This window comes from Triplophysa rosa, linkage group LG6 (genome assembly GCF_024868665.1).
Source record: "Triplophysa rosa linkage group LG6, Trosa_1v2, whole genome shotgun sequence".
Lineage (NCBI taxonomy): Eukaryota > Metazoa > Chordata > Actinopteri > Cypriniformes > Nemacheilidae > Triplophysa > Triplophysa rosa.
The window spans coordinates 6,236,317-6,262,359 of NC_079895.1; the positions used below are offsets into that span (position 1 = coordinate 6,236,317).

The window sequence follows — 26,043 nt, forward strand, 5'->3', positions numbered from 1 at the left end:
TGGGTTGATTGGTCAATTTGAGATTTAACGTTCATGCAATAGGGAAATGTTTATGCATTAAGATGTGAATTATGTGTCTATTAGAAGTACCACGTATAGTAGAGATCATGCAACATATTCTGATGGATTATATGTGGCTGCATGGCGTCATACATTGCAGGGAACATCGACGAAGACTAATGGGATCGGAAATCACAGAGGATGAGAAAATGATTGGAAAACACCCAGACATGGCTTTCTTTAGAAGGTCGTCTATCAATTCATTTTCATAATGTTTACAAAATATTTGACCTTTTAAAAGAGACGGAAGCTCTTGTTTTTGATAGGGATGTCATTGTATTTTCAGAATCGACTGGTCATCTAATCAATTGCTGGATGCTGGATTGGGTTACCTGACCCTGATCAGACATTCTTAGGGGACAAGGCGCTTTTTTTTCAAACGCCTTGAGGCGTATTTTTAATTGTGCGCATTTAACTTTCTCTTTGCTGATGTTTGTGTTTGTAAATGTAACATCCTAGAATGTCTGATATTCTCACTTTGTGGTCATACTTTTTGTTGATAATGTGATAATGTGTGGATGTTCTGTAGGCAGCTTCATTATATACAGTATGTAAAGAATTTAATTTTATGCCCCTATTTAAAAATATTCTTAATTTAAAATTAAACCGTTTTTGTTGATGTAACTTTTAAAAAAGTACATGTTATAAATATCTATCCCGTTTATTGTGATGCATACATCATTGCCTCTGAAATAAGCCCTGGATATCCACTGACCCTAGAACTGCCTCTGGGGAATACAAAGACATTTCAAGATGACTTTACCTGCAAAATGGCTACAGCACATGAAACAATTAAAGGGATACCTCACCCAAGAATGAAAATTATGTCATCATTTACTCACCTCCAAGTTGTTCCAAATCTGTATAAATGTATTTGTTCTGATGAACACAGAGAAAGATATTTGGAAGAATGCTAATAACCAGACCGATTTGCCCCCCCATTGACTACCAAAGTAGGAAAAAAAACAATGGTAGTCAAAAGTGCCCCAGAACTGTTTGCTGTCCTACATTCTTCAAAATGTCTTGTTTTGTGTTCAACAGAAAAAAAAGATAAAGTAGTTTTTTCTACTATGGTAGTCAATGGGGGGCAAAATCTGTTTGGTTATAAGCAATCTTTCAAATTTATTTCTCTGTGTTCATCAGAACAAAGAAATTTATACAGATTTGGAACAACTCTAAGGTAAGTAAATGATGACAGAATTAAGCGCCACTAAAATATGAAGAGCTCATTTGCAAAAACAGAACTTTAAAAAATTTCAAAAAACATGTTTTTTTATTGTGCATTCCAAGTAGTATCACTCAAACTCCAGTTGGGTTGTTTTGATTAAAGGTCCAATGTGAAATTTTCTCTTCAGAGACATTACAGAATGAAGCGTTATGTTTTGATTACTTTAGAATGAGCTCTCCTTCGGCAAAGAAGCAAAAACGTGAAGACATCTTAAGGCTAAAATACACTACAAGACTTTTGCTCAGATTTTGCCCAGATTTTCAGTCTGGACTTGTTGCAGAAAGTCTGTGCCAGTCTGCAGATTTGATCAGTTAGTGTGTTTCTATCTGAAACTTTCAAAAAGTCTGCATGCGTATGATGTCTAGTTTAAAAAAAATCTGTTTAGATTTTTAAAGTCGTTTAGTGTATTCCAGCCATTAGCCGTGTGTCAGCTACCGTAGTGCTTCAAAAGGGAGGGCTTGAGTGAGCTGTTGGTTGCAGTTCGCAACCTCACCACTAGATGCAGCTAAAAATCATACACTGGACCTTTAAGTAATAAATACAGCTGGTTTGGTAACTAACGCAATAAAAACATGATAACAATAAAATATATGATTTTTGAACATTCATTTTTCTGTTTTGGCAAATAAACTACTCATTTACCTTAAAAATAAAATACATTTGAATTCACTTGGAGCATCATTATTCATTTTTCTCGTCCTTTAATTTGGCTGGTCAAATGTAGTAGATACAGGAGACATAAGATGCCACAGTGAAACAAGTTCTGTGACATGGCAAACACCAGAAGAATTAAGAAAAGCAAAAAAAAAACGCTGGGGTGCATCTGAAGTGGTGAATCTAGATGTTTCAGCAAACTGGCACAACAAGGTCTTTCTGCAGCTTCCCTTGTCCCCTCCATGGCTTAATAATTAATGTATTTATTTTTTGCATAGTGGCACAAAGAAAAAAGGTGTTTTATGACTGTGTTTAATGCAGTGGAGGGTAATAGGACATGAAGAGACCATGCTGCTGTCCTGCCAAGCGTTTGGGCCACCCAGGTGGGGTCTGCCATGCGGATGAATGCATGCTGCTAAATATACCCGAAACCCCTCCCTCTTTTCCCCACCTGGCCTCTCGAATAGGGACCTAAGCGTAAACTGAAATCATTTTTCTAAACATTTCCTCATTTAGCCCTCTTACATCACTTTGTAGCACTTTGCATGAACCAACATATTCACTTAATCGTAAATAAACAAGGAAGACGAATATGTTGGGTTTTATTCTAATTTCAGTTAATGATTCTGGTTTCATTGCAGGTCTATCATCTGTTAGATGCTTTTTTTTTAGTAATCTTGGAAAGAAAGAATAGGAAATGTTTGGACAACAATTCTCACAGCGCATGTATTACCATCAGAGACTTGTTTTGCTTAAAAACTGTGAGATATGTTTGTAAACTCCATTTTCAAAAGTCATTATTTTTGCAATTTCAATTAGTGCCGCTCGTGGCTCAGAAATGACACAAAACGGCTTAAACTTTCATTTTCAATGAACAATAATCATCTCTGGCGTTATAGTCTATTTTAGGCTATTATGAAATTCAGAGGATGAATTCAAAGGCATTCTGCAGCCAAACAAGGGAATGAAGGGTGACCTTTACCCAAGGTCAAGTGAGGTCACAGTGGGGTTATTTGTATTCAGGTCCTCATGGGTCTCATTGCAGTATGTCGTTTTTTATTGTCTCTATGGAGTTTCCGGAGACAAAGCTCAATGAGGTGAACCAGGTTCTGCTTTATTTCTAAATCATCATTCAGAAGCCCCCTGTGCTGCCCTACCTATTATACTGGTTTTATTTTCATTCAAGAAGCTTTTAAGCTCTATTTTTTTTCTTTTGTAATAAAATGTAACATGCATTACTTTTAACCCATAACCCCTAAGGCTTCACTGTAGTCATATTTAGGCATGCATAGCACTGCTCTATTATAACATCATTCATCACAACGTTGATTTGCCATAACTGCGTTCACATCTTCCCAGTGGAGATATCTGGCCATGATATGTGCTGTACATTATCATGGATGACGGTCTTTATCTGCGGACAAAGCATTACTGTATGTTGTTTCCTATAAGCTTTCATTTTAGATATATATTCTCCTAAGTATGTCACTGTATGCAGCCGTTTCACTGCTCTAATTCAGCATACAAGCCCACCTACAATACCTGACCCAGATATGGTAACATAAAGGTCATTCCAGTTATTAGAACGAGAGAGAGAAGTCTTGCCCTCCTGTATTCCCTTTACTCCGTGCTGTTTACACCTTTCCTCCTCTTTTCTTTTTTTTCCAAATAAATAAGCAGATGCTCTCTGCCCTGTATAATTCCATAAGCCTTTAATCTTGGCCATTTTTCATAGACATTCAAAGAAAACAATTGCGTAGGGATAACTAAATGTAATCAGCCTTCTTTAAATACAATAACCGCCGTGAGGAAGTCACTGCTGCTCTGTGGGAGGAGAAGCGGATTGAAGGTAAATCCCCCTAACAGTCTGAGACCCTCATCCCCCTAGCAGTTTATTTATTCTTGTTGCAGAGAACAACAGTACATTAATAGCCATCCAGACCTGAACCCTAACCCGGTAACAATACACACAACTGAGACAGGATTTCAAATGCATTTTCACGTTATTTAGCAGTAACCGTTTTATTTGACTGTATTGTGAACATCTGTCTTTTTACACTCGGGGTATTGCTACACACTTCTCTTCACAGCGTTTAATACACTTTCAATTCTTTACTGCTCGTATATCATGCCGTTTCAGTGACAATTTCCTTTATAACATTTGTCAATAAAAACTGCGTTCCTGTGAACAGATAGGGCATCCTATTTTCCGCCCTAAATTTTTACCTTTTTTTTATTTGTATCAACCTTGGTTGGATTTGACAGGGATTTATTTCAATGCAGTTCCTGCCCGTTATTTATTGCCTTTGTCATTGGTTTTCAAGAGTCATTATCTGGTCGGCTCTTTGTCCCTCCGCAGCCTGTCTGCACTCTTGAGCATTGAAAATGATGCATTGTGTGCTAAGAGAGGGTCCTTGGTCCAGAAGAATTCCAAGGACCGAAACAGACACATGTAACGGGTAGAACACATGTTCTGCTGTCAGCGACAGTCATATTTGGACCATCAAGAGGCTCCCATGATGCTTTGCCAGCCGTAGCCACTCATGCTTGAATGTCAACAGTGTCTCGTTAAAAGTGCATTTGCTTGCAGCCAGCGCGGCATGAACGCCCGCTGAACTATTCCTGCACAGGTCCGCGCCTTCCCCCGAGCGCCTGCGGCATCAACTACTCATAAATGCTTTTATGTAGTTAAATTAAAGCCGTTGTTCTTTTCAGGTCAGTAGTTAAATACATAAAAGTGCAATTAAATTCAAATGGAGTCGGTCTGTGTTTTATTTTTTGCCACCCATGTTCACCTAAATTTATGTGAGGAGCTCTTTCTTTCTCTGACCTTGGTTGAAGTGTTCATGAAAAACCTACCATTGAAGCTCATTATGGCTTAAACTTTAGTGAACAATACATAGCTCTTTTAGTGCGATCTTAGTGTGATAGGTTTATGAATAGGAAGCTTTAGCATGTGCCTAAATAGTCCGCACGCATTTTCATTCATTCTAAAGATCATGCGTGATCCATCGGGAATCAGAGTGAGGTAACCGAAAAATGCAAAAAAAAGATCTCTGGCATATAGGAACAACCGATCTTGTACACATACACATCTAGTGATATATAGACATCCATAAAAATTCTTGACATAAGTCTCTCTTAGGTCTTGTTCAATCCCAGCCTGTAGTTTTAGTGCCCGCAATTTTGCAAACTATGCATGTCGCAAAAAAGAAGAAACGAAACAACAATAACGTTCTGTAGACTTTTTCCATTCTTGCTTGTTTATTTTCTGAAATATTCTGGAGACCCCTTGTTACTTTTAGTAGGCGGTGGTCTCCGGACCTCATTTTGAAAACCCCTGTTATAGATAATACCATCAGGCACTGGTAACAAGAGCAATGTTCACTAAAACTACAAGTGAAATGCATCATACATAAGCCCTAATGTCTTGTCCTTTGGCTGATTTTTGTTCTACTCATCTATAAGAAAAATCACTCTGTGTTCCCTCTCATTGTTTGTTCAACTTTACTCGCCGCATTTTTTACCCAGACAGCATCTCCTTGGTAACGCGGCTGGAGAGGCCGGTCTGTGCGGTGCAGAGCCTCACTTTGATGGATAGCGCAAAAGATCACCTATTTGTACAGTGGCGGCAGGGGAAGTTGGCACAGTCTGGTGTATCATTCCTCATAAACCCTGCCAGCCGAGGTCCCTCTGCGCCACATGTAGAGCCAGACTGCTGCCGGTGACTGGCGTGAGGCTGCGCTGATGTTGCCACTGTTTGACAAATAGATGGCAATATTCTGGATATACTTGATCTTTTATTTTTTGAGGCACAGTAGGTGAAGATGCAGGAGGAGAATGCTGTATAGATTCTGAAGTTGAGCTGATGGGAGGTCTTGTGTTTTAGGTTTGCATAACATACAGTATATCTCTGGTGTCAATGTTATGTGCTATGCTGTTCCATTTAGCTTACTGGCTCAATAAAGCCTCCTTGTATTCTCATTCAAGTCTGTGTGCGTGTGTGTGACAGAGAGAAAAAGACAGGCTGTGTTCCAAATCCTGTGATGGAAACTTACAGAATAGCATGATTAGCGACGTTACTGGAAAGTCTTTTTCACTCCATTTGAGACAAAACTGAACCTGTGGCTTTTATGGACCCAAGAAGAAGTCAAACAGTCATCTGAATGAGTCCCGATGTGAGGCCAGCTGTCACAACTGCGTAGGGAGACACTTTACTGAACCGAGTGCCAGTTCTGGCATCTAGAAATGGTGTGTGTTTTCTCCTATCCCTCCAGCTGTGTGTCCTTCGATACAAGTCACTTGTTTGCCAATCTGTGCCAGGTGTGAAATTAAGATGCGGATTTGAATGTAAAATAGTGTGTAATACAATACACAATGTGAAATTGCAACATTTCTTTTCTAGGTTTAGCACAAATATATGCATTTTTTAATTTTTTTTCTTGCTATAATGTTTGGTAAATATCTAACACATGCAAAAATAAACCAACGAAACAGAAAAATGTAAATCTAAAAATGACATCTACAGCCAATGTTAAATCAAAATAAGTTAATAAGCAATATGCAATTCATTCATAAAATGTAAAATATGTTATAAAATTTGACTTGCAACAAGAGAGACATACATTAAACTGGTCCGCAGTAGTCATTTCATGTAAAAATATTGTAAAACAGACCTTTTTATATAGTAAACGTGTTATGCTATGTTTCGCTGTGTGAAATATTCTTTTTAGACCACAATATCATAAATGATTAATGATACAAGTGGCACCAATCTTCTGGGTGTGGACAGCTTATTTAGATGATGACTGCATGTACTGTATGTAAAAGCACATTTGGAAAAGGTTATGGTATGAATGGACTATCTACTGTACACCTGTCATTTCAGGAAGCTGGAATGATGCAAGCCTAGTGTGTTTTGATCTGCTTCTGTATGATCAAGGTTTTATGATATAAAATAGGTACTTTATAAATTAAAATAGGTAATGACAGACCATATGTTTTTATTGGTGTTCTTTTCTGATGTGCACACTTCAGAAAAAAACTGAGAGCAAGCAGCTTTCTTCAATGGGCTGGGCCGCCTGAAGACCCCATGCAGATTTTACGTGCCATTCTATTTATTTTTGTTTATCTGATTCCTGCCTCTAGGAAAGCGCCAGACATTTACGTTCATCCCTCCCGGCATGCCAGACGGAAGCGACGCTAAAATTAATTTATCCGTTGAACGACAGGTTTCGCAATGCCCTGTAGAGAGAAAGGAAATACACAATAACAACGTCTCCAATCATCCGTGGCGTACAGTTTAATCAAGCTTTTGTTAGGCTATTATCAGTTTCAGATGGCCCGTGGTTATGAATATGTCTCATCTGTTCTAGCGCCACGCGGTTAATCGCATACAGCCGCTAAAGAGAAATCCAGTATTGTAAATAATGCAAATCTGCCATAAGCTCACCACTGTTTTGTCCACGCGAGTGAGGATTACTCCAGACGCCGGTTTTTGGGAAATATTAAGATCATATAATGTTCATCGTCGCCCAATGTACCCACACAGGGACATCTCACTTGTGAAAGCCTTGGGAGGGGAAACCCAGATTGAATTCTTTCCAAATCCGGTGATCCGTGTGAGACGCTATAATGCACATTGGGGCACGGGATTGAGAAGCATCTCCGTGCAGATAAAATGTGAAATTACAAACCTGTTAATACTGCTGTACAGAATGCCGGAGATCCAAATCTGAGACTGATCTGACATTGTCAGGGAATGTAATTGTTTTGTTTTCTCTGTTCAAATCTGCTGAGAGAAGTCATTTCTCAATGGGCCAAAACGGAAGAAGGAAAATAAAACAAAGAGAAAATCGAGACAAAAACAGATTAGGTTATTAATAATAGCAATAAGAGTTATATTTGTCCTGCCTCTTTGTGAAAGCGGATTCCGGATATTTGAGGGTCAATGGGGAATGTTGCTGACTAACCTGATCTCAAAAAGAAGTAGGGCAACAGTGACGGTCGAGGGTCAAAATGAGTCCTTTTGTGCAGACATCAAAAGGTTTTAATTGTCTATGCTCTTCAGAGAGCTAACCTTACTGTCTACATGCAGGTCTTAAAGGGATAGTTCAGCCAAAAGTGAAAATTCTGTCATCATTTACTCACCCTCGGGTTGTTCTAAACCTGTATAAATGTCTTTGTTCTGCTAAACACAAGGGAATATAGTTGGAAGAATGTCAGTAACCAAACAGATCTCATCCCCCATTTACTGCCATAGTAGGGGAAATAAATACTATGGGAGTCAATGGGGGGTGAGATCTGTTTGGTAACTGACATTTTTCCAAATATCATCCTTTGGGTTCAGCAGAACAAAGACATTTATACAGGTTAAGAACAATCTGAAGGTAAGTAAAAGATGACAGAATTTTCACTTTTGTGTGAACTATCCCTTTAACAATAATACAATGCATTGATAAGGTCACCTTTACTCGAATGACATGTTTGATGTACATCACTGAAGTTTGCTTCCTTTGTGTTTTGACAGAAATTCTGAATGGAGGGGTGTACGTGGACCAGAACAAGTTCCTGTGTCATGCTGATACCATCCACTGGCAGGACATTGTGAAGAACGCCCGGACTGATCACCTGGTTGTGCCGTCCAATAGCAGCAGCTCTTGTGAGTATTCCCCTAATTTGATCATTTGACTCGCCCTTGAATCATTTTGGTACGTTCATTTGCAATATAAGAAGAAGAATTGATGCAAAGTTTGTTTGCGAGTCATTTCAAAATTATGTTTTTAAAATGATAGAAGCATATTAAAGTTACTGGGAGATTATTTAACAAGCACATGGACGGAAGCATATTTTTAATGAATATCTAAATTTACAACACAGGGATGATTCTGTGAAGCCAATATGATTAAAGTGTGAACTATGGATGAAATTGTGCAACGTTTAAATCGGATGCAGTCTCATTTCACTGTGTCTCGGTATTTGATAAGAGCAACGTTACCATTAAAGTCAAATAATATATCATACATTGTTATCCCGGTTCTATCTGAACACAGATAAAGTAACAAACAATTTTGTCATTGCAACAGAAGAAGACACCGATAGAAATAATGGGTTTGCATTCACACCACTAATCTGATCTATCAATCCTTGATCCATTTTCTCTCACTGTCAGGGATATTTTCATCATCTCTTGTTGTTTTGAGGGAGGAGGTGTCTTCATTGATTTTATTTAGTTATTTAGTGAGGTTATTTACATTGGCTCTTCAAAAACCTCTTGGAATAACAAATGCTCTGTAAAACGCAGTCCTGTTTATCAATTACTTTTTCCGATATATTTAACCTTCAGATTAGGCTGGAGGCGGCTGTACGGAAGGTAAAGCATAGAATAATCTTGATGGCTAGTGTAAACATTAAGACCCTGAGCCCTCTTCAAGGTGATTGTCACATTTTCTCACTGATTTAAATTTATTTAAAGGGGTCATATGGCGGAAGTACGTGTTTTTCTGTGTTTTTGGTGTGTTATAAGTTGCCCATGCATGTATTAGACACGTAAAATTGCACAAATGAAAGTGTGGGAACAAAAGATGCATTCTATCTAAAAGCGAATGCTCAACCAGACCTGCCTGAAACGCCTCGTGTAACCACACCCCAACAAATCTACGTAACTTCGTAACATGATTTGACTAAGACCACCCAAATCTACACGTAGTTAAGGTGGGCGTAATTGTAAATCTCATTGTATCGTCTGTCAGCACAATTGCTTTGGAACCTGATGTTCCGAATATGGTAAGAGGCGTTACATTTCCGTGAAATGCTTGCAGTATTTGACCAATCACTACGCACTGGTGAACTGGCCAATCATAGCACACCTCGCTTTTCAGAGCGATGAGCTTTGTAAAAAATCAGCGTGTTTCAGAGAGGCGGGGCAAAGAGGAGATACAAACATGCACGGTATGTGGAAAATACAACGATTTTTAAACTTTAAATGGTGTATACACATTGCGTTACATCTAAAACAAACAATAATATTCGTTTTTGCCGTGCAATATGACCCCTTTAAACTCAGTCTTTGATGTGTTGAATGGTTTACTCTGTTTCTTCAGTTTTATCAGCTTGGACTTGTTTCCCTAAGTGAAATGTGCCTAAAAGCAGAAGTTTCCTTTATTCTGCTGTGAGCTCATTTAAAGGAACAGTTCACACAAAAATGATTTGGTAGCCTACATGTATATCATTTTGGTCTTCCTCTCACAAAGCTCACACAAAGCTATCAGAGGATCTACAAACTCAACATTTTACGACGATGATTAAATAATGTCTAAACTTTCATTTTCGGGTGAACTATTCTTAACTAGGCTTTAACAATATGGGCCAACCCTTCCTAGAATCTCGTTTAAGTGCAGTGAAAGTCAGAGGATTTGGGAGGAGCAGAGCAAGCACAAAATTGGTGACGAAGGGGATAGTCAAAAGTGGCTGGCCCGTGTAGTTGACGTGAGTAAGCCACAAGTATAATTACTCTTAAGTGAAGTGGAACAGAGACGGGAGACAACACTCCATCAGTCAGACATCCTCACACTGCAATTACCCAACAGTCAATTAAGATTGGGTGGCTGAAAAACAGCCCAGCAGATGAGTGTAGCAAAGCCATACTGAGCGTCTCCTCTGGAGCAGGAAAGACGCAGGCAGAGCTCTGGGGAGGTCAGTGAAGATATTGCTCTGTCAGTCAGGGGCTCTTTCCCAAAACGCCGCAACAGGTTTAGAGCGCATGAGCGAGTTCTGTCTGAAAACAGAATCAGAGTCATTTAATTCAGCGTTGCTTTGTTAAAAGATGTGTTGAACTCAGAGTTCAGTGTTAAACTCAGCAGAAAAAAAAACTCATTTACGAAAAAAGTTCTACACATGCCATGTTCCTTTGGTTTAATGCATATTTTGAATTTTATTATGTTTTATGCTCAATACGATTGTAGTTCTGTGGTGTAGACTGTCCCTAAAAATCAGCATAGAAAATGTGAAAAAGTCTACAGATTTGATCAAGGTCGGTATGAATGACTACAAGAACAATATGATAGAACAATATGATAGTAGAATTGTACGATAAATGAAGCGTTAAAACTCTTTATTATATCTTCACTGTAAAAAAGTGCTCAAAAAGTCCTATTAACACGTTTTTCTATTACTTTTTACTAATGTAACCAATTTTTACTTTGTTTTATAAGTTAGCTATTCAAAATTTTAAGTATGATTAATATCTTTTAAATTAAGGTTACTTGTTAAAACAATCCTGTCAAAAAATATTCTGTACAATAACATTTAATAACGTTTTTTCTGTAATTCGAAGGTTTTGACCGTATTTCAAAAGTAGACTGTTAAAAAAATCCCTTAAAAAAAACTGACATTTTTCGTCAGCTGGGGTGCCAGAAATAAAAAAAGATCTGAAAATACATGTTTTTTTCTTGTAAATTTGCAGCCTTTTCTATAATTTGACGTATTTCAAAAATAAGTTAAAAATGTAAAATTCTGTAAAATTACAGTTTTTTGGACATTAGATGTGAAAAATCTGTAAAAATATTTTTACATTTTTTAAGTTGTAAATTTCTGTGTTGTAAATGTTGTAACACCGTTTTTATGATCCAATAGATTTTTGAGAAATAAAATGAGATATTGCCATACACAGGATTATGAGGTATGGTTTATATGTTTTGTTTCTTTCTGGTTGCAGGTCAGAGATGTCACAGAGCATGCAATGGACGCTGCTGGGGACCAAAGGAGAACCAATGTCAAAGCTGTGAGTGTCAATAGTGACTATAAATAAAAACATCATAACATCATAAAAAACACGATTTTTGAAAAATTTAAAAAACTCTTCATATGCAGTACATGTACCTAGTCCCTTACTTTTTTAGTTTCCATTAATAGGAACATCCTGCACTTGTCCTAAAATCACAGTGAAATATTCAGTGCACAATAGCTTTATTCTATAATTAAACATGATTTCATTTTCTTCTATGGCATCAAGCAAGTTGAAGAACTCTGAACCTCCGAAACGCCTTTATTCATGAATCAAATACAATGACTCTGCCTGAGGTCATTCCGATCTGTGAGAGCTCTCCAGCTTTCTCTGCCGGCCCGATGATGGCACCATCCGGCAGGCCACGGCACGTCTCTGCCCTCCCCGTGGAGGATAATTGCGCATCACAATCGCAGCCTGACTCTCCCTCTACTCTCACCTGTACCGCAGAAACCAGATGCACTTAAAACTATCGAGATTAATTACTTCAGCTTCCTCAAAAGTCACACATAGCTGGATTTTTTGCCTCCCTTTCAGAGTTCCTCTCGACAAGCTTGATCGCAACACATCGTAACTCTGATTTCCCTCGACATGTTCTCATCACCCGCCCAAGCACAGACCGCTCGAAAACATGTCATTACCGCCGCCTCGAAAAATGCAGTCAAAACACTCACCTCATATTGCGTTTTTGTGCAAGAAAAAATGGAAAGCATGATTTTTGTGAAATTGGAAACCAAACGCTGGATAATTTGCATGATGTTGCATTGCTAGCATGAGGAAATGGATGCTAATAGGGTGGTAACATGGAAAACGTCTATCATTCACAAAGTTATACACAACACCTGCCCTTGCATGTTTTTTAATTAACTTTTTTGGCTAATTTGTTTTGATAATGCTTCCAATTAACAATAAGTGTGTAGTACTTCCCGCTCAGTTTAACACATTTTACTACATTGTGCCCTTGTGTTCTGTTAAAGTCTCAGAGAGACGTAGAAAAACAATATTTATCTCTTTTCACTTCAAATTTACCTTCATGTTCATCTGCGATTGAAACTGTATTGCTCTGTTTTGCCACAAAGAAGTCAAATGTGCGACTGCAATCCATTTTATTAACGCTGCACAGAAAATAGCAAAACAGATTCTGTTTGGACCTACTAAAGTGATGTCTGGCCATCTAGTCTATGTTTTTGTATACATGACAGTATCATCACAGATGTGCAGAGCGGAGCAATTTCACTGCCATTCCTATAATAGCATTTACGGAATTGCAGGAAAAATGTCATGTACCTCAACCTTGTTCTGCAGAGTGATATCGCCATTTATTCGTTTAATGAACGATCATTTCTAAAGACTCCTCCATACAGTAAAATGGTTTGGCTGGTCAAGTGGAGCAGTATGAGTCTTTTCCCCGCTCAAACACTCTATAATTTATCATAATGTGCTTCCGATGTCCTCTCTCTTCTGTAAATGTATCTGTAATTTCACTCTCTCCATCTGTGTGCCAACACACTCATTTTACTCATTCGCTTCTGGTTTTTATTCCATTTTTAAGAATTCCAAACGAAATCGGTTATTCAAATGGGGAAACCATGCTTTGCTGCTCTCTCTCTCTCTCTCTCTCTCTCTGAGACAGCCTTCCAACTGAAAACCACAAATCTTGCTACATTAGTCTGTTTCAGATTATATAATGTGGAGTGACAAATTCAGTTTTATTTGATTGGGCAAAGATCTGCATAGTGCAACATGTCACAAACATTTTCCATTTCCTAAAAATTGAAAGACTGTTTTCTCTCTCTCTCTCTCTCTCTCTCTCTCTCTCTCTCTCTCTCTCTCTCGCTCTCTTCACTCTCTCTCTCTCTAGTTTATTCTGATCTCATTTAGATAGTCATAAGGAAGTATTTGCACTCTCTGCACAAAGACACTACACTACATGTCACTGCTCTGCACCAGATAAATCCCATCGTTGTTCTCCTGTCATCTCACCCTCCTCACCTCTGTGTTTTTTTACCATAGAGTGTGTCAGCGATTACATCCGAAGCTGTCTCCAGTCGCCTAGCTCGAGTACTCCTAATTGCCCAAATGATAAGGATGAAGTAATGGAGTAACTGTGCAACTGGGAAATAAATTCTAGTTTAATCGTACACTAATGAAGCTATTTCACAAAATTGAGGACATTAAACATTCTTGCCGGATTTTTGCTTTTGTATCCCTGTCATTTTAGCAAAGTTAAATCTTCATTTCTCTTCATTTTAAATTTCAATGTAGTCTATTAAAATATCGATTTTTTTCATTTCGATTACATTCGCCATTAGTGTGTAAATTGCTAAGCGGGGATTATATCTAAATAAAAGTAACGGTTCTTGACCTAAAATGTGTCTGCGCTATAAAACATGGCTGTTGAGGCACTAATGAAATTCTTGAAGGATAATTATTTAGTTTGATAGCATTCCGTGTTTTCTATCAGAATGATGTTGTATATAGAGATATTTTTTAAAAGCCTCGTTTATGGCAAGTGAAAACATGTCATTGCTCCTCTGAGCGGGTCTTTAGTTCAGTAAAATGTCTTTTTGTTTGTTAAATAGGCCATTTGGTCTGTGTGCAGTAATGGCTTTGCTCTGCTGTAAATGGCAGTGGTAGAGTGGTATTATAAAGGAAGGCCAGCTTGTATAAGTTGCTTTCAATCTATGCACACAAAAAAACTTCCATACTGGTCCCTCATATAATAATGTACTGAAAATGCGAACTATTTAAAAATAAATGATGATCTGTCCAGGGCTGAGATGGTAGAGGAGTGGCAAAACTTGAATTAAACTTTAGAATTTAAAGTATCTTCAGGTTTCTCCATATTGCCTTATGTTTTTGATCACCCAATATTTGTCTCTGATGGAGCAACCTTTTAAAGTAAATTGTGCTGAGCAAGTTCATTAAGATTGACACGTTCATAGCTGAAAAATAACACATCCGGTTAAATGTAATTCTGCAGTCCCCTTGAGTACTAAGTTTGTTACCTCTAAAGCACCGCAAGAATGATGTTCATCGGGACCGTGCACTTGCAATCCGCCAGCCAAGTATTTGCATCTGGAGTTGCGTACTTGCGTATCTCTGGTCTTATTTTAGAAAACATTCCCAGACTCATTTAGCCAGTACACTGGAGATACATTCTGCATACCATATAGTGGAAATTACTGTAAATGTCTGTGTTCATTACTGCGAACATCGCTAGCAGAAAGAGGAAAGCAGTTTTTTGCAGCTTAGAGACCGCATGTCTCCACATGTTCTCCCTGGCCAGGGCTTTGTTTACTCGCAGTATGGAAAGAAAATGACATCAGTTATATTGTTTGTTTTGCTTAGTCTGTTTTTTTTTCAAAATGCTGAATGCATCTTACACTAATAGCCTCTTTCTTGCTCTCTTTCAGTGACGAAGACAGTGTGTGCTGAGCAGTGTGATGGCCGCTGTTTCGGGCCGTACGTCAGCGACTGCTGTCATCGCGAGTGTGCTGGAGGCTGTTCGGGCCCAAAGGACACAGACTGCTTCGTATGTCTGCATTACATTTACATTTAGTCATTTAGCAGACGCTTTTATCCAAAGCGACGTACAAAGTAGGGGTAAACAATAGAAGCAATTTGTGCAACAAAAGAACAACAATGCATAGGTGCTGTAAAAACTGGTCTCAGTCAGCCTATCACAGTGTACGAAGCTAAGATTTTTATTTGTTTTGGGGGTGGATCGGAAAGTAGAAAAGAAGTAGACGACTGAGTCGTGGAACACGTCCGGAGAAAGTGCATGAGAGTGATTTTTTCCCTTTGTGGGACGGCACCACAAGACGCATTACTCCTTATACTTTACACACCTCTTAAAGGGATAGTTCACCAAAACATGAAAATGAAGTCATCATGTACTCACCCTCAAGTTGTTTCAAACCTGTGAATAAATATTTTTGTTCTATTAAACACAAAATAACATATTTTGAAGAATGTGTGAAACCGAAGTGTTCTGGGGCACTACTGACTACCATAGCAGTTTTGTTTCCTGTGTAAGTCAATAGTGACCCAGAACTGTTTGGTTATAAACATTCTTCAGAATATCTTATATTGGGTTCAGCAGGACAAAGAAAATTATACAGGTTTTAAACAACTTGAAGGTGAGTAAATGAGGACAGAATTGACATTTTTGGCTGAACTTTCCCTTTAACTTAACTAACTAGTCGGACCAGTGGTTCTAGTTGGCAATCCATAATTTTGTGTCGATCAATCATGGAGAATATGACTTCAGATGAAAACAAAAGGAAAATCCTCCTGTTCACATATCACATCCCAGAGTTTGTCTGTCATCTTTTTCGGTTGGTAACTTTTAACAGTCGAATGTATATGCAATTATGCAAAAAGGATTGTAAACCATATATAAAAGGGGTTTTTAGTCAGTGTTTATGCCACATGTAAGCAGCATTAATCTGTCATTGGAGATTTGCGAATTAGCTTTCATTTGTCACTTTCCAGCTAGCTGTCAGACTGCTAATGTTGCACAGCGTGCAGTGAATCATGTACATAAGGTATTTTTCTGGACGACTGGTCGACTAGTAAAAATGAGTAGCCATACAAGTCCTAAATTACAGACACATATAGGGGAATTTACTAACATTTTATCGTCTCTGTTAAAGCTATTTGCACAGAAAAGGATGACAGTGACTTTTTAAGTAAACATGGTGTAGTGCTATAACAGCACAGATATCTCCTGGTTAAACTATATTGTATTGTTGGTTTCATCAGTTAACTTAAGGTCTGTTTTTGGTTATAATATAACAATTTATTTATATTTAATTATATATTTGTAGCGAGGAAGGCGGGGCGAGAGCCGTGGGGCGGGTAAGGCGGGGACCGGCGGTCGCACAGCTGACACTCGTTGCCACTTACGCCGCCGGCCCCGCCTTACCCGCCCCACGGCTCTCGCCCCGCCTTCCTCGCTACAATATTATTATTCATTTTAATGCATATTAATATTTTATTGTATATTAAATTAAATGAAAACTACTCAACAGTTATTGATTCTTTGACGAGGTCTACCGGAGGTTAAGTTTGTGCAACATAACGTTTGCTTATGTTGATGCCGCTGAAACCGTCTATTGCTGTTGGTAGTCAATAAGACATTTTTTTGTATAAAATTGGAGCACAACTACTGAGTGAATGAACCCTTGAATGCTCACTATGTTTAAATATATCTTCTTATCAGCCATCACATAAACCTGAGCTTAGTGAGTCTAGAACTCATTCAGTAATAGCAGTTCTTCTTTACCTTATCTGCGGTTTTTGTCCGGATGCGATATGCACGTCTGTAAAGAGCTCCATGTTGCCTACAGATGACTTGCTTTTGACCAAAAAATCTCCCTATAGGACACGTTCTTTGCACCAGAGATACCATTAAAATCTCATTTCCTACCACAATGCCTTGCCGTGAATGAGACCGGGGCCACACCTCTGTGGCTCTTTTGTAAGGGGCTGCCTGGGCACATCCCGCCCGTCTCTGACTGCTCTTCTCTCCTCAGGCACTCGGAAAAGCGATTTATCACACTTTTCCGTTTTTAATTAGCTATCCTCAGCTGTAATCATTGATATTGTACTTCTCAATTGTTCTCTTTTAATTGAAAATGCACTTTCACGGCCTGCATTGGGATTTGGATCAATGCCTTTCTTTTTTTTACATCTCAGCAACTTTAAGGCAGAAAACGCATGTTTCTGAAGGCAGATCTATTCAGCTTTCTTAGTACTTTTAGGCTCATTGTTATTTATTAGAAGCATTATTGCATTATTGGTATTATGTAGTATTGGTGTTGGTTGACATCTAGGAGTACAAGCAAATTTCATTATTAAGTGCGTATGTTGTCAATAATGTTGTTTGCTTGTTCCAGGCCTGCACAAACTTCAACGACAGTGGCGCATGTGTAACGCAATGCCCACAGCCCTTCGTCTACAACCCCACCACATTCCAGCTGGAGCACAACTCACGGGCCAAATACACCTACGGAGCATTCTGTGTCAAAAAGTGCCCACGTAAGCAAAAGCAAACATGATGCTCATACAAGATTCTAGCAGTAGACACATAAATGGCTACCAGGTGGCACGTCGAGGCGCACAGGGAGGCGTGTAAGCATGTTTAAGATTAAATGTAAACGAGGCGTATCGGCTGCACCTGAGTCTCTCTCTGACATGGTGCGGTCCACACATAAAACCCCAGGAGTGATCATATGTGCTGAATCTCATTCCTGTTCCTGACCTCTGTTTTTCCCCATTAGCACCCAGTCTACCTCGTTCCTCTTTGCAGAAATTCAAAGCAAAAGAAGAAAAAGGAGAGTGAAAATAAGGAAGGAATAGTAAGAATTATAAATGAACGAGAGAAGGATGGAAGAGAAAGAGAAAGGGAGTAAGAAAGAAAGAAAGCATGCAAGAAAGAAAGAAAGAAAGAAAGAACTATGCTAGAAACAGACAGATAGATAGACATGGAAAAAAGAAAGGATGGATGGATAGACGGATGGGCGGACAGACAGATAGATAAAGAAAAGATGGATGGATGGACAAAGAAAGAAAGAAAGAAAGAAAGAAAGAAAGAAAGAAAGAAAGAAAGAAAGAAAGAAAGAAAGAAAGAAAGAAAGAAAGAATGAACTATGCTAGAAACAGACAGACAGACAGACATAAATGTAAAAGAAAGAATTTGAAGAAAGAAAAAGAAAGAAGGAAAAAAGAAAGAAAGAAAGAAAGAACTATGCTAGAAACAGACAGACAGAAAAAGAAAGAATTTAAATATTAATTATGTGAACAAAAGAAAGAAAGACACAAAGAAAGCAAGAAAGAAAGAAAAAACAGAAAGAAAGAATGAAAGAAAGAACTGTGCTAGAAACAGACAGACATAAATGTAAAAGAAAGAAAAAGAAAGAAAGAAAGAACTATGCTAGAAACATAGAGACAGATGTGTAAAAGAAAGAATTTAAATTTAAAATATGTGAAAGAAAGAAAGAAAGAAAGAAAGAAAGAAAGAAAGAAAGAAAGAAAGAAAGAAAGAAAGAAAGAAAGAAAGAAAGAAAGAAAGAAAGAAAGAAGGAAAGAAAGAACTATGCTAGAAACAGACAGACAGAAAAAAAATAATTTAAATTAATTATGTGAACAAAAGAAAGAAAGACATAAAGAAAGAAAGAAAGAAAAAACAGAAAGAAAGAACTGTGCTAGAAACAGACAGACATACTGTAAATGTAAAAGAAAGAATTTGAAGAAAGAAAGAAAGAAAGAAAGAAAGAAAGAAAGAAAGAAAGAAAGAAAGAAAGAAAGAAAGAAAGAAAGAAAGAAAGAAAATGAAAGAAGGCTGTATTTGGGGTTTTATTATAGAGATAGAAATCCTGTCTGTATTTCATTGAAACGATGAAAGTTTCCTGTGACCTGACCTGACTGCTTTGAAGAGGAGTGAATAGAGACAGAAAGTAAGAGAATACAGGGACGGAATGAAAGGGTGCTATGATAACAGTGATGCTAGATGATAGGTGAGCGTCAGCCCCATTATTCCCCTTCGCTGGGCTGTCACTGGTGCAGAATGAAGGGTTTGCACACTGAGAGATGCCCACTTCAGTGCTCAGTCCATGATGAATGTTATTGTGGAGTACTCAGCCACCAGCCCGGTTACCCAGACTGCCCTGCACCGTCACACAAGGCTAAGAGGAACGGCAGTGTTTCTTCAGGTTGTCATGTGACTCAGTGGCTTGATCACAGTGGGGTTTTTTTAACTCTATTTTTTGTTGTTTTTGTTAGCCTCATTTGTTTCTGATGAACCAAGCTTGTGCTCGTCATATGCATCAGACGTAAACGCACACATTTAATAGCATGCTCTCGTATTGGTTAGCTAAAGGTTTGAGCACTGCTTTGCGTGGGTTCATCTTGAAAATAGATGTTCGATTGTGAAAGCTCCGTCTTCTTTTATCTGGCCCTCTCCTCTCGGGTGATGTATGCCACGCCGCGCAGACACCAGCAGAAATGGGCCTTTTCCATCAAAAGCACGCCACAGTCCCCACCGCGTCTGAGCAGACGTGTGAATGGTTTTGTCTGAGAATGGATGTTTCTTCTCTACCATTACAAAATGTCAATGGCCTTTTTTACAGGGATTGCGTAGAGTTTGTTCAGGGGCTTCTAACAGTTTGTTCTCTCTCTGCATGTGGCGTGACAGATAACTTCGTGGTGGACCACAGCTCTTGTGTCAGGGCCTGTCCGAGCAACAAGATGGAGGTGGAGGAGAACAGGATCAAGATGTGCATTCCCTGCACTGATATCTGCCCAAAAGGTACTCTCACTATTCAAAATCCACCATCAACAGCCCCTTATACATTTTTTTGAAAAGGTAAAGCTTATGTTACTATGGTATTCAATTTGACGTGGTTGTTCTGGTTGCTTTTACAGCATGTGATGGCATTGGCACTGCCAGTCTTCAGGCGGCTCAAACCGTCGACTCCAGCAACATTGACCGATTCATCAATTGTACCAAGATCAACGGCAACCTTGTGTTTCTCATCACAGGGATTAAAGGGTGAGAGTTGCACTTTCACGTCCTCCATTGGCATTTTGCATTACGGCTAAATATCGAATATTGGATCGCAGAAAGCCATTTGACCTATAGTGTTTTTTTATCAGCTAGCAGCAGCTTTAATGATGCGAGAAGGGATTTGTGGAACATAAGCATTAGAAAAGCCCTTCGCATCATTGCGGTGTAAAAAGTACAGCTGCCGGTTTAATAGGACACATTAAAAGCACATTTAACACATTTTGTAAGTGTAGACAGTCCAGAAAGACCTGCGAGACCTCTGTGCCAACTACTGACTTTCACAAGGTCTCTGAAGACAGCCGCAGTTAATGTGCTTTTATACAAGACACATTGGCCCCGTAAGCACTGTGAGGGGGGAGAAATATTGGATTGTCAGATTGTCAAGAAGTCGTTTGACCTCTAGTTGACCTCCCCCCCCGGTGGCCTTTTTCTGACACCATTGCGTCTGATTGGCTGGCCTTCTAACCCCACATAGCTGACACTGCTTTTAAAGTGCGATCCAGGGCCAACTCTGGCACGTACTCTGGGGATGCCACCTACACACACACACACCATTACTGATACACATACATATGACATCATGTCCACAGCATATATTTCTTACACGCTCAGTCATGCTGCATCAGCAGGTGTTGTGTACAGTACATGGCCTCCCTGAAGATCTCCAGCTCAATGATTCTATTAAAAGCTGCTCAGTAGACCCTCATAAAGAACAAAAACTCAGCATACTGGCATTGATAGGCTCACAGAGCACTGCCCAGAATGAATTGATATCCAAAGTTTGCACTTCTGGATAATAAGTATTATTATATTTGTTGAAGTTAGTTATATATGAAAGGGACAGTTCACCCAAAGATTCTGATTTTCCAAATCTGTATACATTTCTTTGTTCTGATGAACACAGAGAAATATATTTGGAAGAAAGCTTGTAACAAAACAGTTCTTGGTCACCGTTGACTACCATAATAGGAAAGTTACAATGGTAGTCAAGAGTGCCCCAGAACTGTTTGCTTTCCTACATTCTTCAAAATATCTTCTTTCGTGTTCAACAGAACAAAGAAATTTATAAAGCAAATTTTACTACTATGGTAGTCAATGGTGGCCAAGAACTGTTTGGTTACAAGCATTCTTCCAAATATCTTTCTCTGTGTTCATCAGAATAAAGAAATTTATACAGATTTGGAACAAGTCGAGGGTGAGTAAATGATGACAAACATTGTAGTTTTGGGTGAGCTGTGGTTGTCTCTGTGTGCTACAAAATCAACTGTTTTTATAGCAGAATGACTTTTTTGTTATGGCAATAAATACACGGTCATCACTTTCTATTGGCCTTCATGTGTTATAGGGATGTATACCACAATATAGAGCCCCTGGATCCAGAGAAACTCAATGTGTTCCGCACCGTTCGGGAGATTACCGGTAAGTCCTTTTTATCTGTAAAGCCAAATTCATTTTAAAGAATGACACACTATACACTCCCCTGAACATTTCCCAAGATGTAATGGAGGATGAGGCAGAACCAGGGTTGTCCATCCATATGACAAAAACCTACAATTAGCTACATCATATTTAGAGTTTCTAAAAAATATACTATTTTAGTTATTTCATTTTTTAAAAATCTGGTAAGGTTTTTGTTAACATTAGTGAATGCATTAACTAACATGAACTAACAATAAGCGATATAGTTTTTCAGTATTTGTTATTCTTTGTTAATGTTAGTGTAACCGGATCTCGAACCGGGTTGGTCCGGCGTGGGAGTCAGGCGCTCTAACAAGGAGGCTAAAGACCGTAGCTTCTAGTATTTGTCGCTAGAGCGCCTCTTGAGGTCAGGGAGTGAGGTTTTACACACTGCACACAGCTCTTCACTAGCTGACCTCCGTTACTTTAGTTAAAAGGACAGTTGATGACAGAATTTTCAGTTTTGGTGAACTATCCCTTTAATGTCGATACAAGTTCATGTTAGTTCACGGTGCATTAACAACATTTGATTTTAAAAATGTATTAGTAAGTGCTGAAGTGTAACAAATCAGAAGTGTTACCATCATTTTCTCTTCATAGCTTTTGTTTTCTTGCTAGATTTTTATTTGTATTAAAGTACTGTTTGTTTATCAAATACACTTAAAACATAACACGGAGGAAGATCTAGCGTGTTTACGGGTTTGGTTGTGTGTTCGTAGATGTGAGTGTGGGTTATGTAACTGTGTGCATTTGTACCAGTGTCCATTTCTGGACAGCTCAGCGGGAGGCCCTATATTCTGTATGATGAATACATGATGAGGGAGGTTTCTCCAGCTGACTAGAGCTTCCCATAGGGGACCAGGAGTCTAGGCTTACAAGAAGCAGTTGAAAACACATGGACATGGTTCTCTCTCACTCACTCTGTATCTCTCTCTCTCTGGTGACTGCAAAGCAGGCTCTCAAAAGTCAGTCAGGCATGTATGTCAGTCTGTCACATCTATATGCAGGTGGTCACAGTCCCTGACAGAACAACATCTTCACTGACACTGACAAGGTGTTTCTGCTCCGTGACCCCTGCTTGAAGACTTTGACAGATGGAGCTTTACATTCTATGTCTATTTCATTACGGTTCGCTTTTTTAAATCAGAAGTTGATGTTTGGACTCGTATATGAACCCGACTGTCATTGAAGTTCACACGGAAGGAGATGTATTCTTCATGGTCATAAAACACTTAATCCATGTTTCTCAGTTTAGGAGTTTAATTTCGGATGGATACACAGTAATACCTGACCAATAGGATTTTCTGTAAACCCCAAACCCGATGCATCAGCCCTGACGGACATGAAATAAAAATTTCAACGCCTCAGTTGGATGCTTCCCTACCAGTATTTGAAGATTTGAGAACAGCCTGCAGCTCTCCGTGCCGCATTCAGCTCAAGCCCTGTGTGAACTCTCATGTTTTGAGAGGGAGGTGGACAGAGGTGGATATCCCGATTCACCCTCTGGGCTCTCGAGCTGTGAGGAAGGGTTACAGTTGGGTGACCTCAATATTTTTCAGTGCTCAATACGACCCTCCAGTAAAAAGAGCCAATCATTTAAGACTACTGATTATCTGGGCGAGGGGCTCTGTACAGAGTGATAAGTACGTGCGCAGTAGCTGGAGTTACCTGTACTTTTTATTATTTTATGATGTTCAGAAATAAGTCATTTTTCATTGTGACCCTAGCCAACAGTTTTTGAGACATCTCTCTTCCCCCATTCAGGTAGATTGGACTTGCTCTCGTATGACTGAAATAGCCGCCCAGAGGTGTTGCAAATTTGGCCGCCCTGTAAAGGGAGACTTTCCTTAAAGGGACTTTTACCGTTTTGAGCCGGCTGCTGGGACAACAGTCGATTATAAAGTTTAGCAATCCATATACAACAGTAATTTGTACACCAAATGATGCGATTGACCAATCGCAATCAAGTATTGATAAGAGCTTTGTAATACTATAAAATGTATCCTACGTTTATGTTGGAGCATGTCTGTAAATTCTCAAGGGTCGGCAGCTGCCTTGTGTGTACTTTATTTGTGGGCCGGCATTATTCTCCTGATGTTTGTCTGTAGTCTGGAACCGACAGGTGCTCGGTGGATCCTAGTTAGCACTATTAGCATGATGAAGTCTCGCCTCCACACGTAAAGTAAACAGATTACAACCCAGACAGGCAAGCAGCACACACACTCACAAAGTGCGAATTCCCATCGCAGCAGTTTTGTCATTAAGGCAATTAGTGTCAGTAGACACCAGACTAACAGCACCTCACTGAGACACTTCCTCGAATCTGCCTGTAGAACCTTAGACAAAATGACGCTTGCCGAAAGCGCAAATGCTCTAGTTAACTCAGTTTCAGCCTTTTAGTCTGGGGAGATCGATTTATAAAAATTTTAATGATGAAATTTTAGCCGTGTTTGTGTTAAGACCGTCGCTAGTTTTGCCATTAATAAACTCTAAATTCTCAGCATGATTAATACGCTGTGAGAATTGCAATGAACAATGTGTAAAAGCTCGATTAGTATCAACGTCAGGATATGTGTAATTTGGATGATTCAGATTTATGATTTATTGATGGGATTTTTCTCTCCTCCAGAAAACCATCACTGGTGGAAAATGCCTTAATCAGAAGCCTGCAACTGTGGCTTTTTCACTAGACTTATTAATGGGCTAGAATCCAAACTTAATTTTAACTGAGCAAAATAAAGCAAACCGGGAATGATAGTGTCTCTCTTCTAAACTATCATTTTGTTATGAGCAGAACGTTGTGGCCTAGAGATACGGTTATGATAAAGCCTCAGCAGAGATGGGAATAATATTTATATTAGCCTCTTGACACGCTACCTCTAAACATGTCCCTGTGAAAGTAATGAATTAGTTTCAAGGCAATCAAATATCTGTTATGCAACTGACTTGATCGTTGCAAAATATGCATCATCCAGGCTTTTCATTGTTAAGAGCTGAAGTGATTTACGTTCTCTGGTTTGCTTTATCATAGCATGCTCTCTCTCGCTGGTGTGTTTTTCATCTTCTGTCATATACAGAGGATTGTCCTCGATAAATAATGCATTTTTGAAAAGGCTTCTACTGTATAGCTGTCAGTGCTTCAATCTGCATTAAATCAACTTAATTAGATAAAGGAATTGAGATGAAAACCAGGCACTTTACAGTGGTAGTGGTGTTGTTGGTGCCATTTTATACCAGGTAGACTACCACTGAATGTGTCATCTTGTGTTTTCCAGGTTTTTTAAACATTCAGTCTTGGCCGGAAAACATGACTGATTTGAGTGTCTTCTCCAATCTGGCAACCATTGGTGGCAGGTCTCTCTACAGGTAAGATGCAGCTTTTTCTGTCTTCTCAACATCTCAATACAATTCACATTTGATTGGAGGTTTGAATTAGAGCTGATTTACCACATAGTAATTTCTGACAACAGAGAGCTGCTTAGCATGGCAAAATTTGGCATGAAATTCAATGTCTTTTAAGCTGTTTGTCTGAACATGCAACTATTATCTGTACTGGTCATTCAGCATTTGTCAGCTATTGGTCAGCAAACAGATGTATAAATATTCAGCCGCAAAAAGAGATCATTTAAAACTCTAACACTGAGGTTATCACATAAAAAAATATGTTTGAACTTTTCATCAATACAAATAAAACTGTAATATTGCTTAAAAGTGTGAACTGAAAAAATACAGAGCATTTTCTACAAATAAATGCAAATAGAAACAATATTTTTATTTGAAATTTGGGAGATATGCTGTTAGTAGTTTACAGAATGAAACAAAATTAACACTTTGCCTAACACATACCTATAAATAGTAAATTCAGAAAAACTGAAAATAATTTTGAAATGGTCTCAGTTTTTTTTCTGCGGATGTATGTTATTAGTTAAGCCAAACAAACAGACATAAACAAACAAAATATGTATAAAAAGTACAGCGTTTACACCTTAAGCTTAGTTTGGAATAAATGTAGGTTCATGTTTACGTGATTTCATAGATGCGATTAATAATCACAACATCCTCTCCACATATAATATGCATTTCATCTTAGCCTTTATGGTCCATGTTGGATAGATTTTGTGTTTTTAAAGATGCCAAGCCTTTCTTGCCAAGAGTTCAAAGAGTTGCAGTGAAACGCTCCATTCACACAGTTCCACATCCATTTGATCAGTTAAAGAACCAGAAGCGAAAAGAGAGGGTGCATGTATGTATCCACCAGTCAGTTTTAACATTTGCGGGATCATTTGC

At 38.7% G+C, this 26,043-nt stretch overlaps 1 protein-coding gene across 5 annotated transcripts in view; it reads left to right on the plus strand.

Moving 5' to 3' along the window:
* The window catches only part of LOC130555312 (receptor tyrosine-protein kinase erbB-4-like), a 261,288-nt gene that overhangs the window by 171,350 nt on the left and 63,895 nt on the right, over positions 1 to 26,043 (plus strand). For all 5 annotated transcript variants that reach the window (XM_057335417.1, XM_057335419.1, XM_057335418.1 and 2 more), the window contains exons 4-11: positions 8,472 to 8,603; positions 11,658 to 11,723; positions 15,143 to 15,261; positions 17,630 to 17,771; positions 19,927 to 20,040; positions 20,157 to 20,283; positions 21,644 to 21,717; positions 25,032 to 25,122. In XM_057335417.1, the coding sequence (XP_057191400.1) occupies positions 8,472 to 8,603; positions 11,658 to 11,723; positions 15,143 to 15,261; positions 17,630 to 17,771; positions 19,927 to 20,040; positions 20,157 to 20,283; positions 21,644 to 21,717; positions 25,032 to 25,122 (865 nt within the window). The remainder of the gene's footprint in view (positions 1 to 8,471; positions 8,604 to 11,657; positions 11,724 to 15,142; positions 15,262 to 17,629; positions 17,772 to 19,926; positions 20,041 to 20,156; positions 20,284 to 21,643; positions 21,718 to 25,031; positions 25,123 to 26,043) is intronic.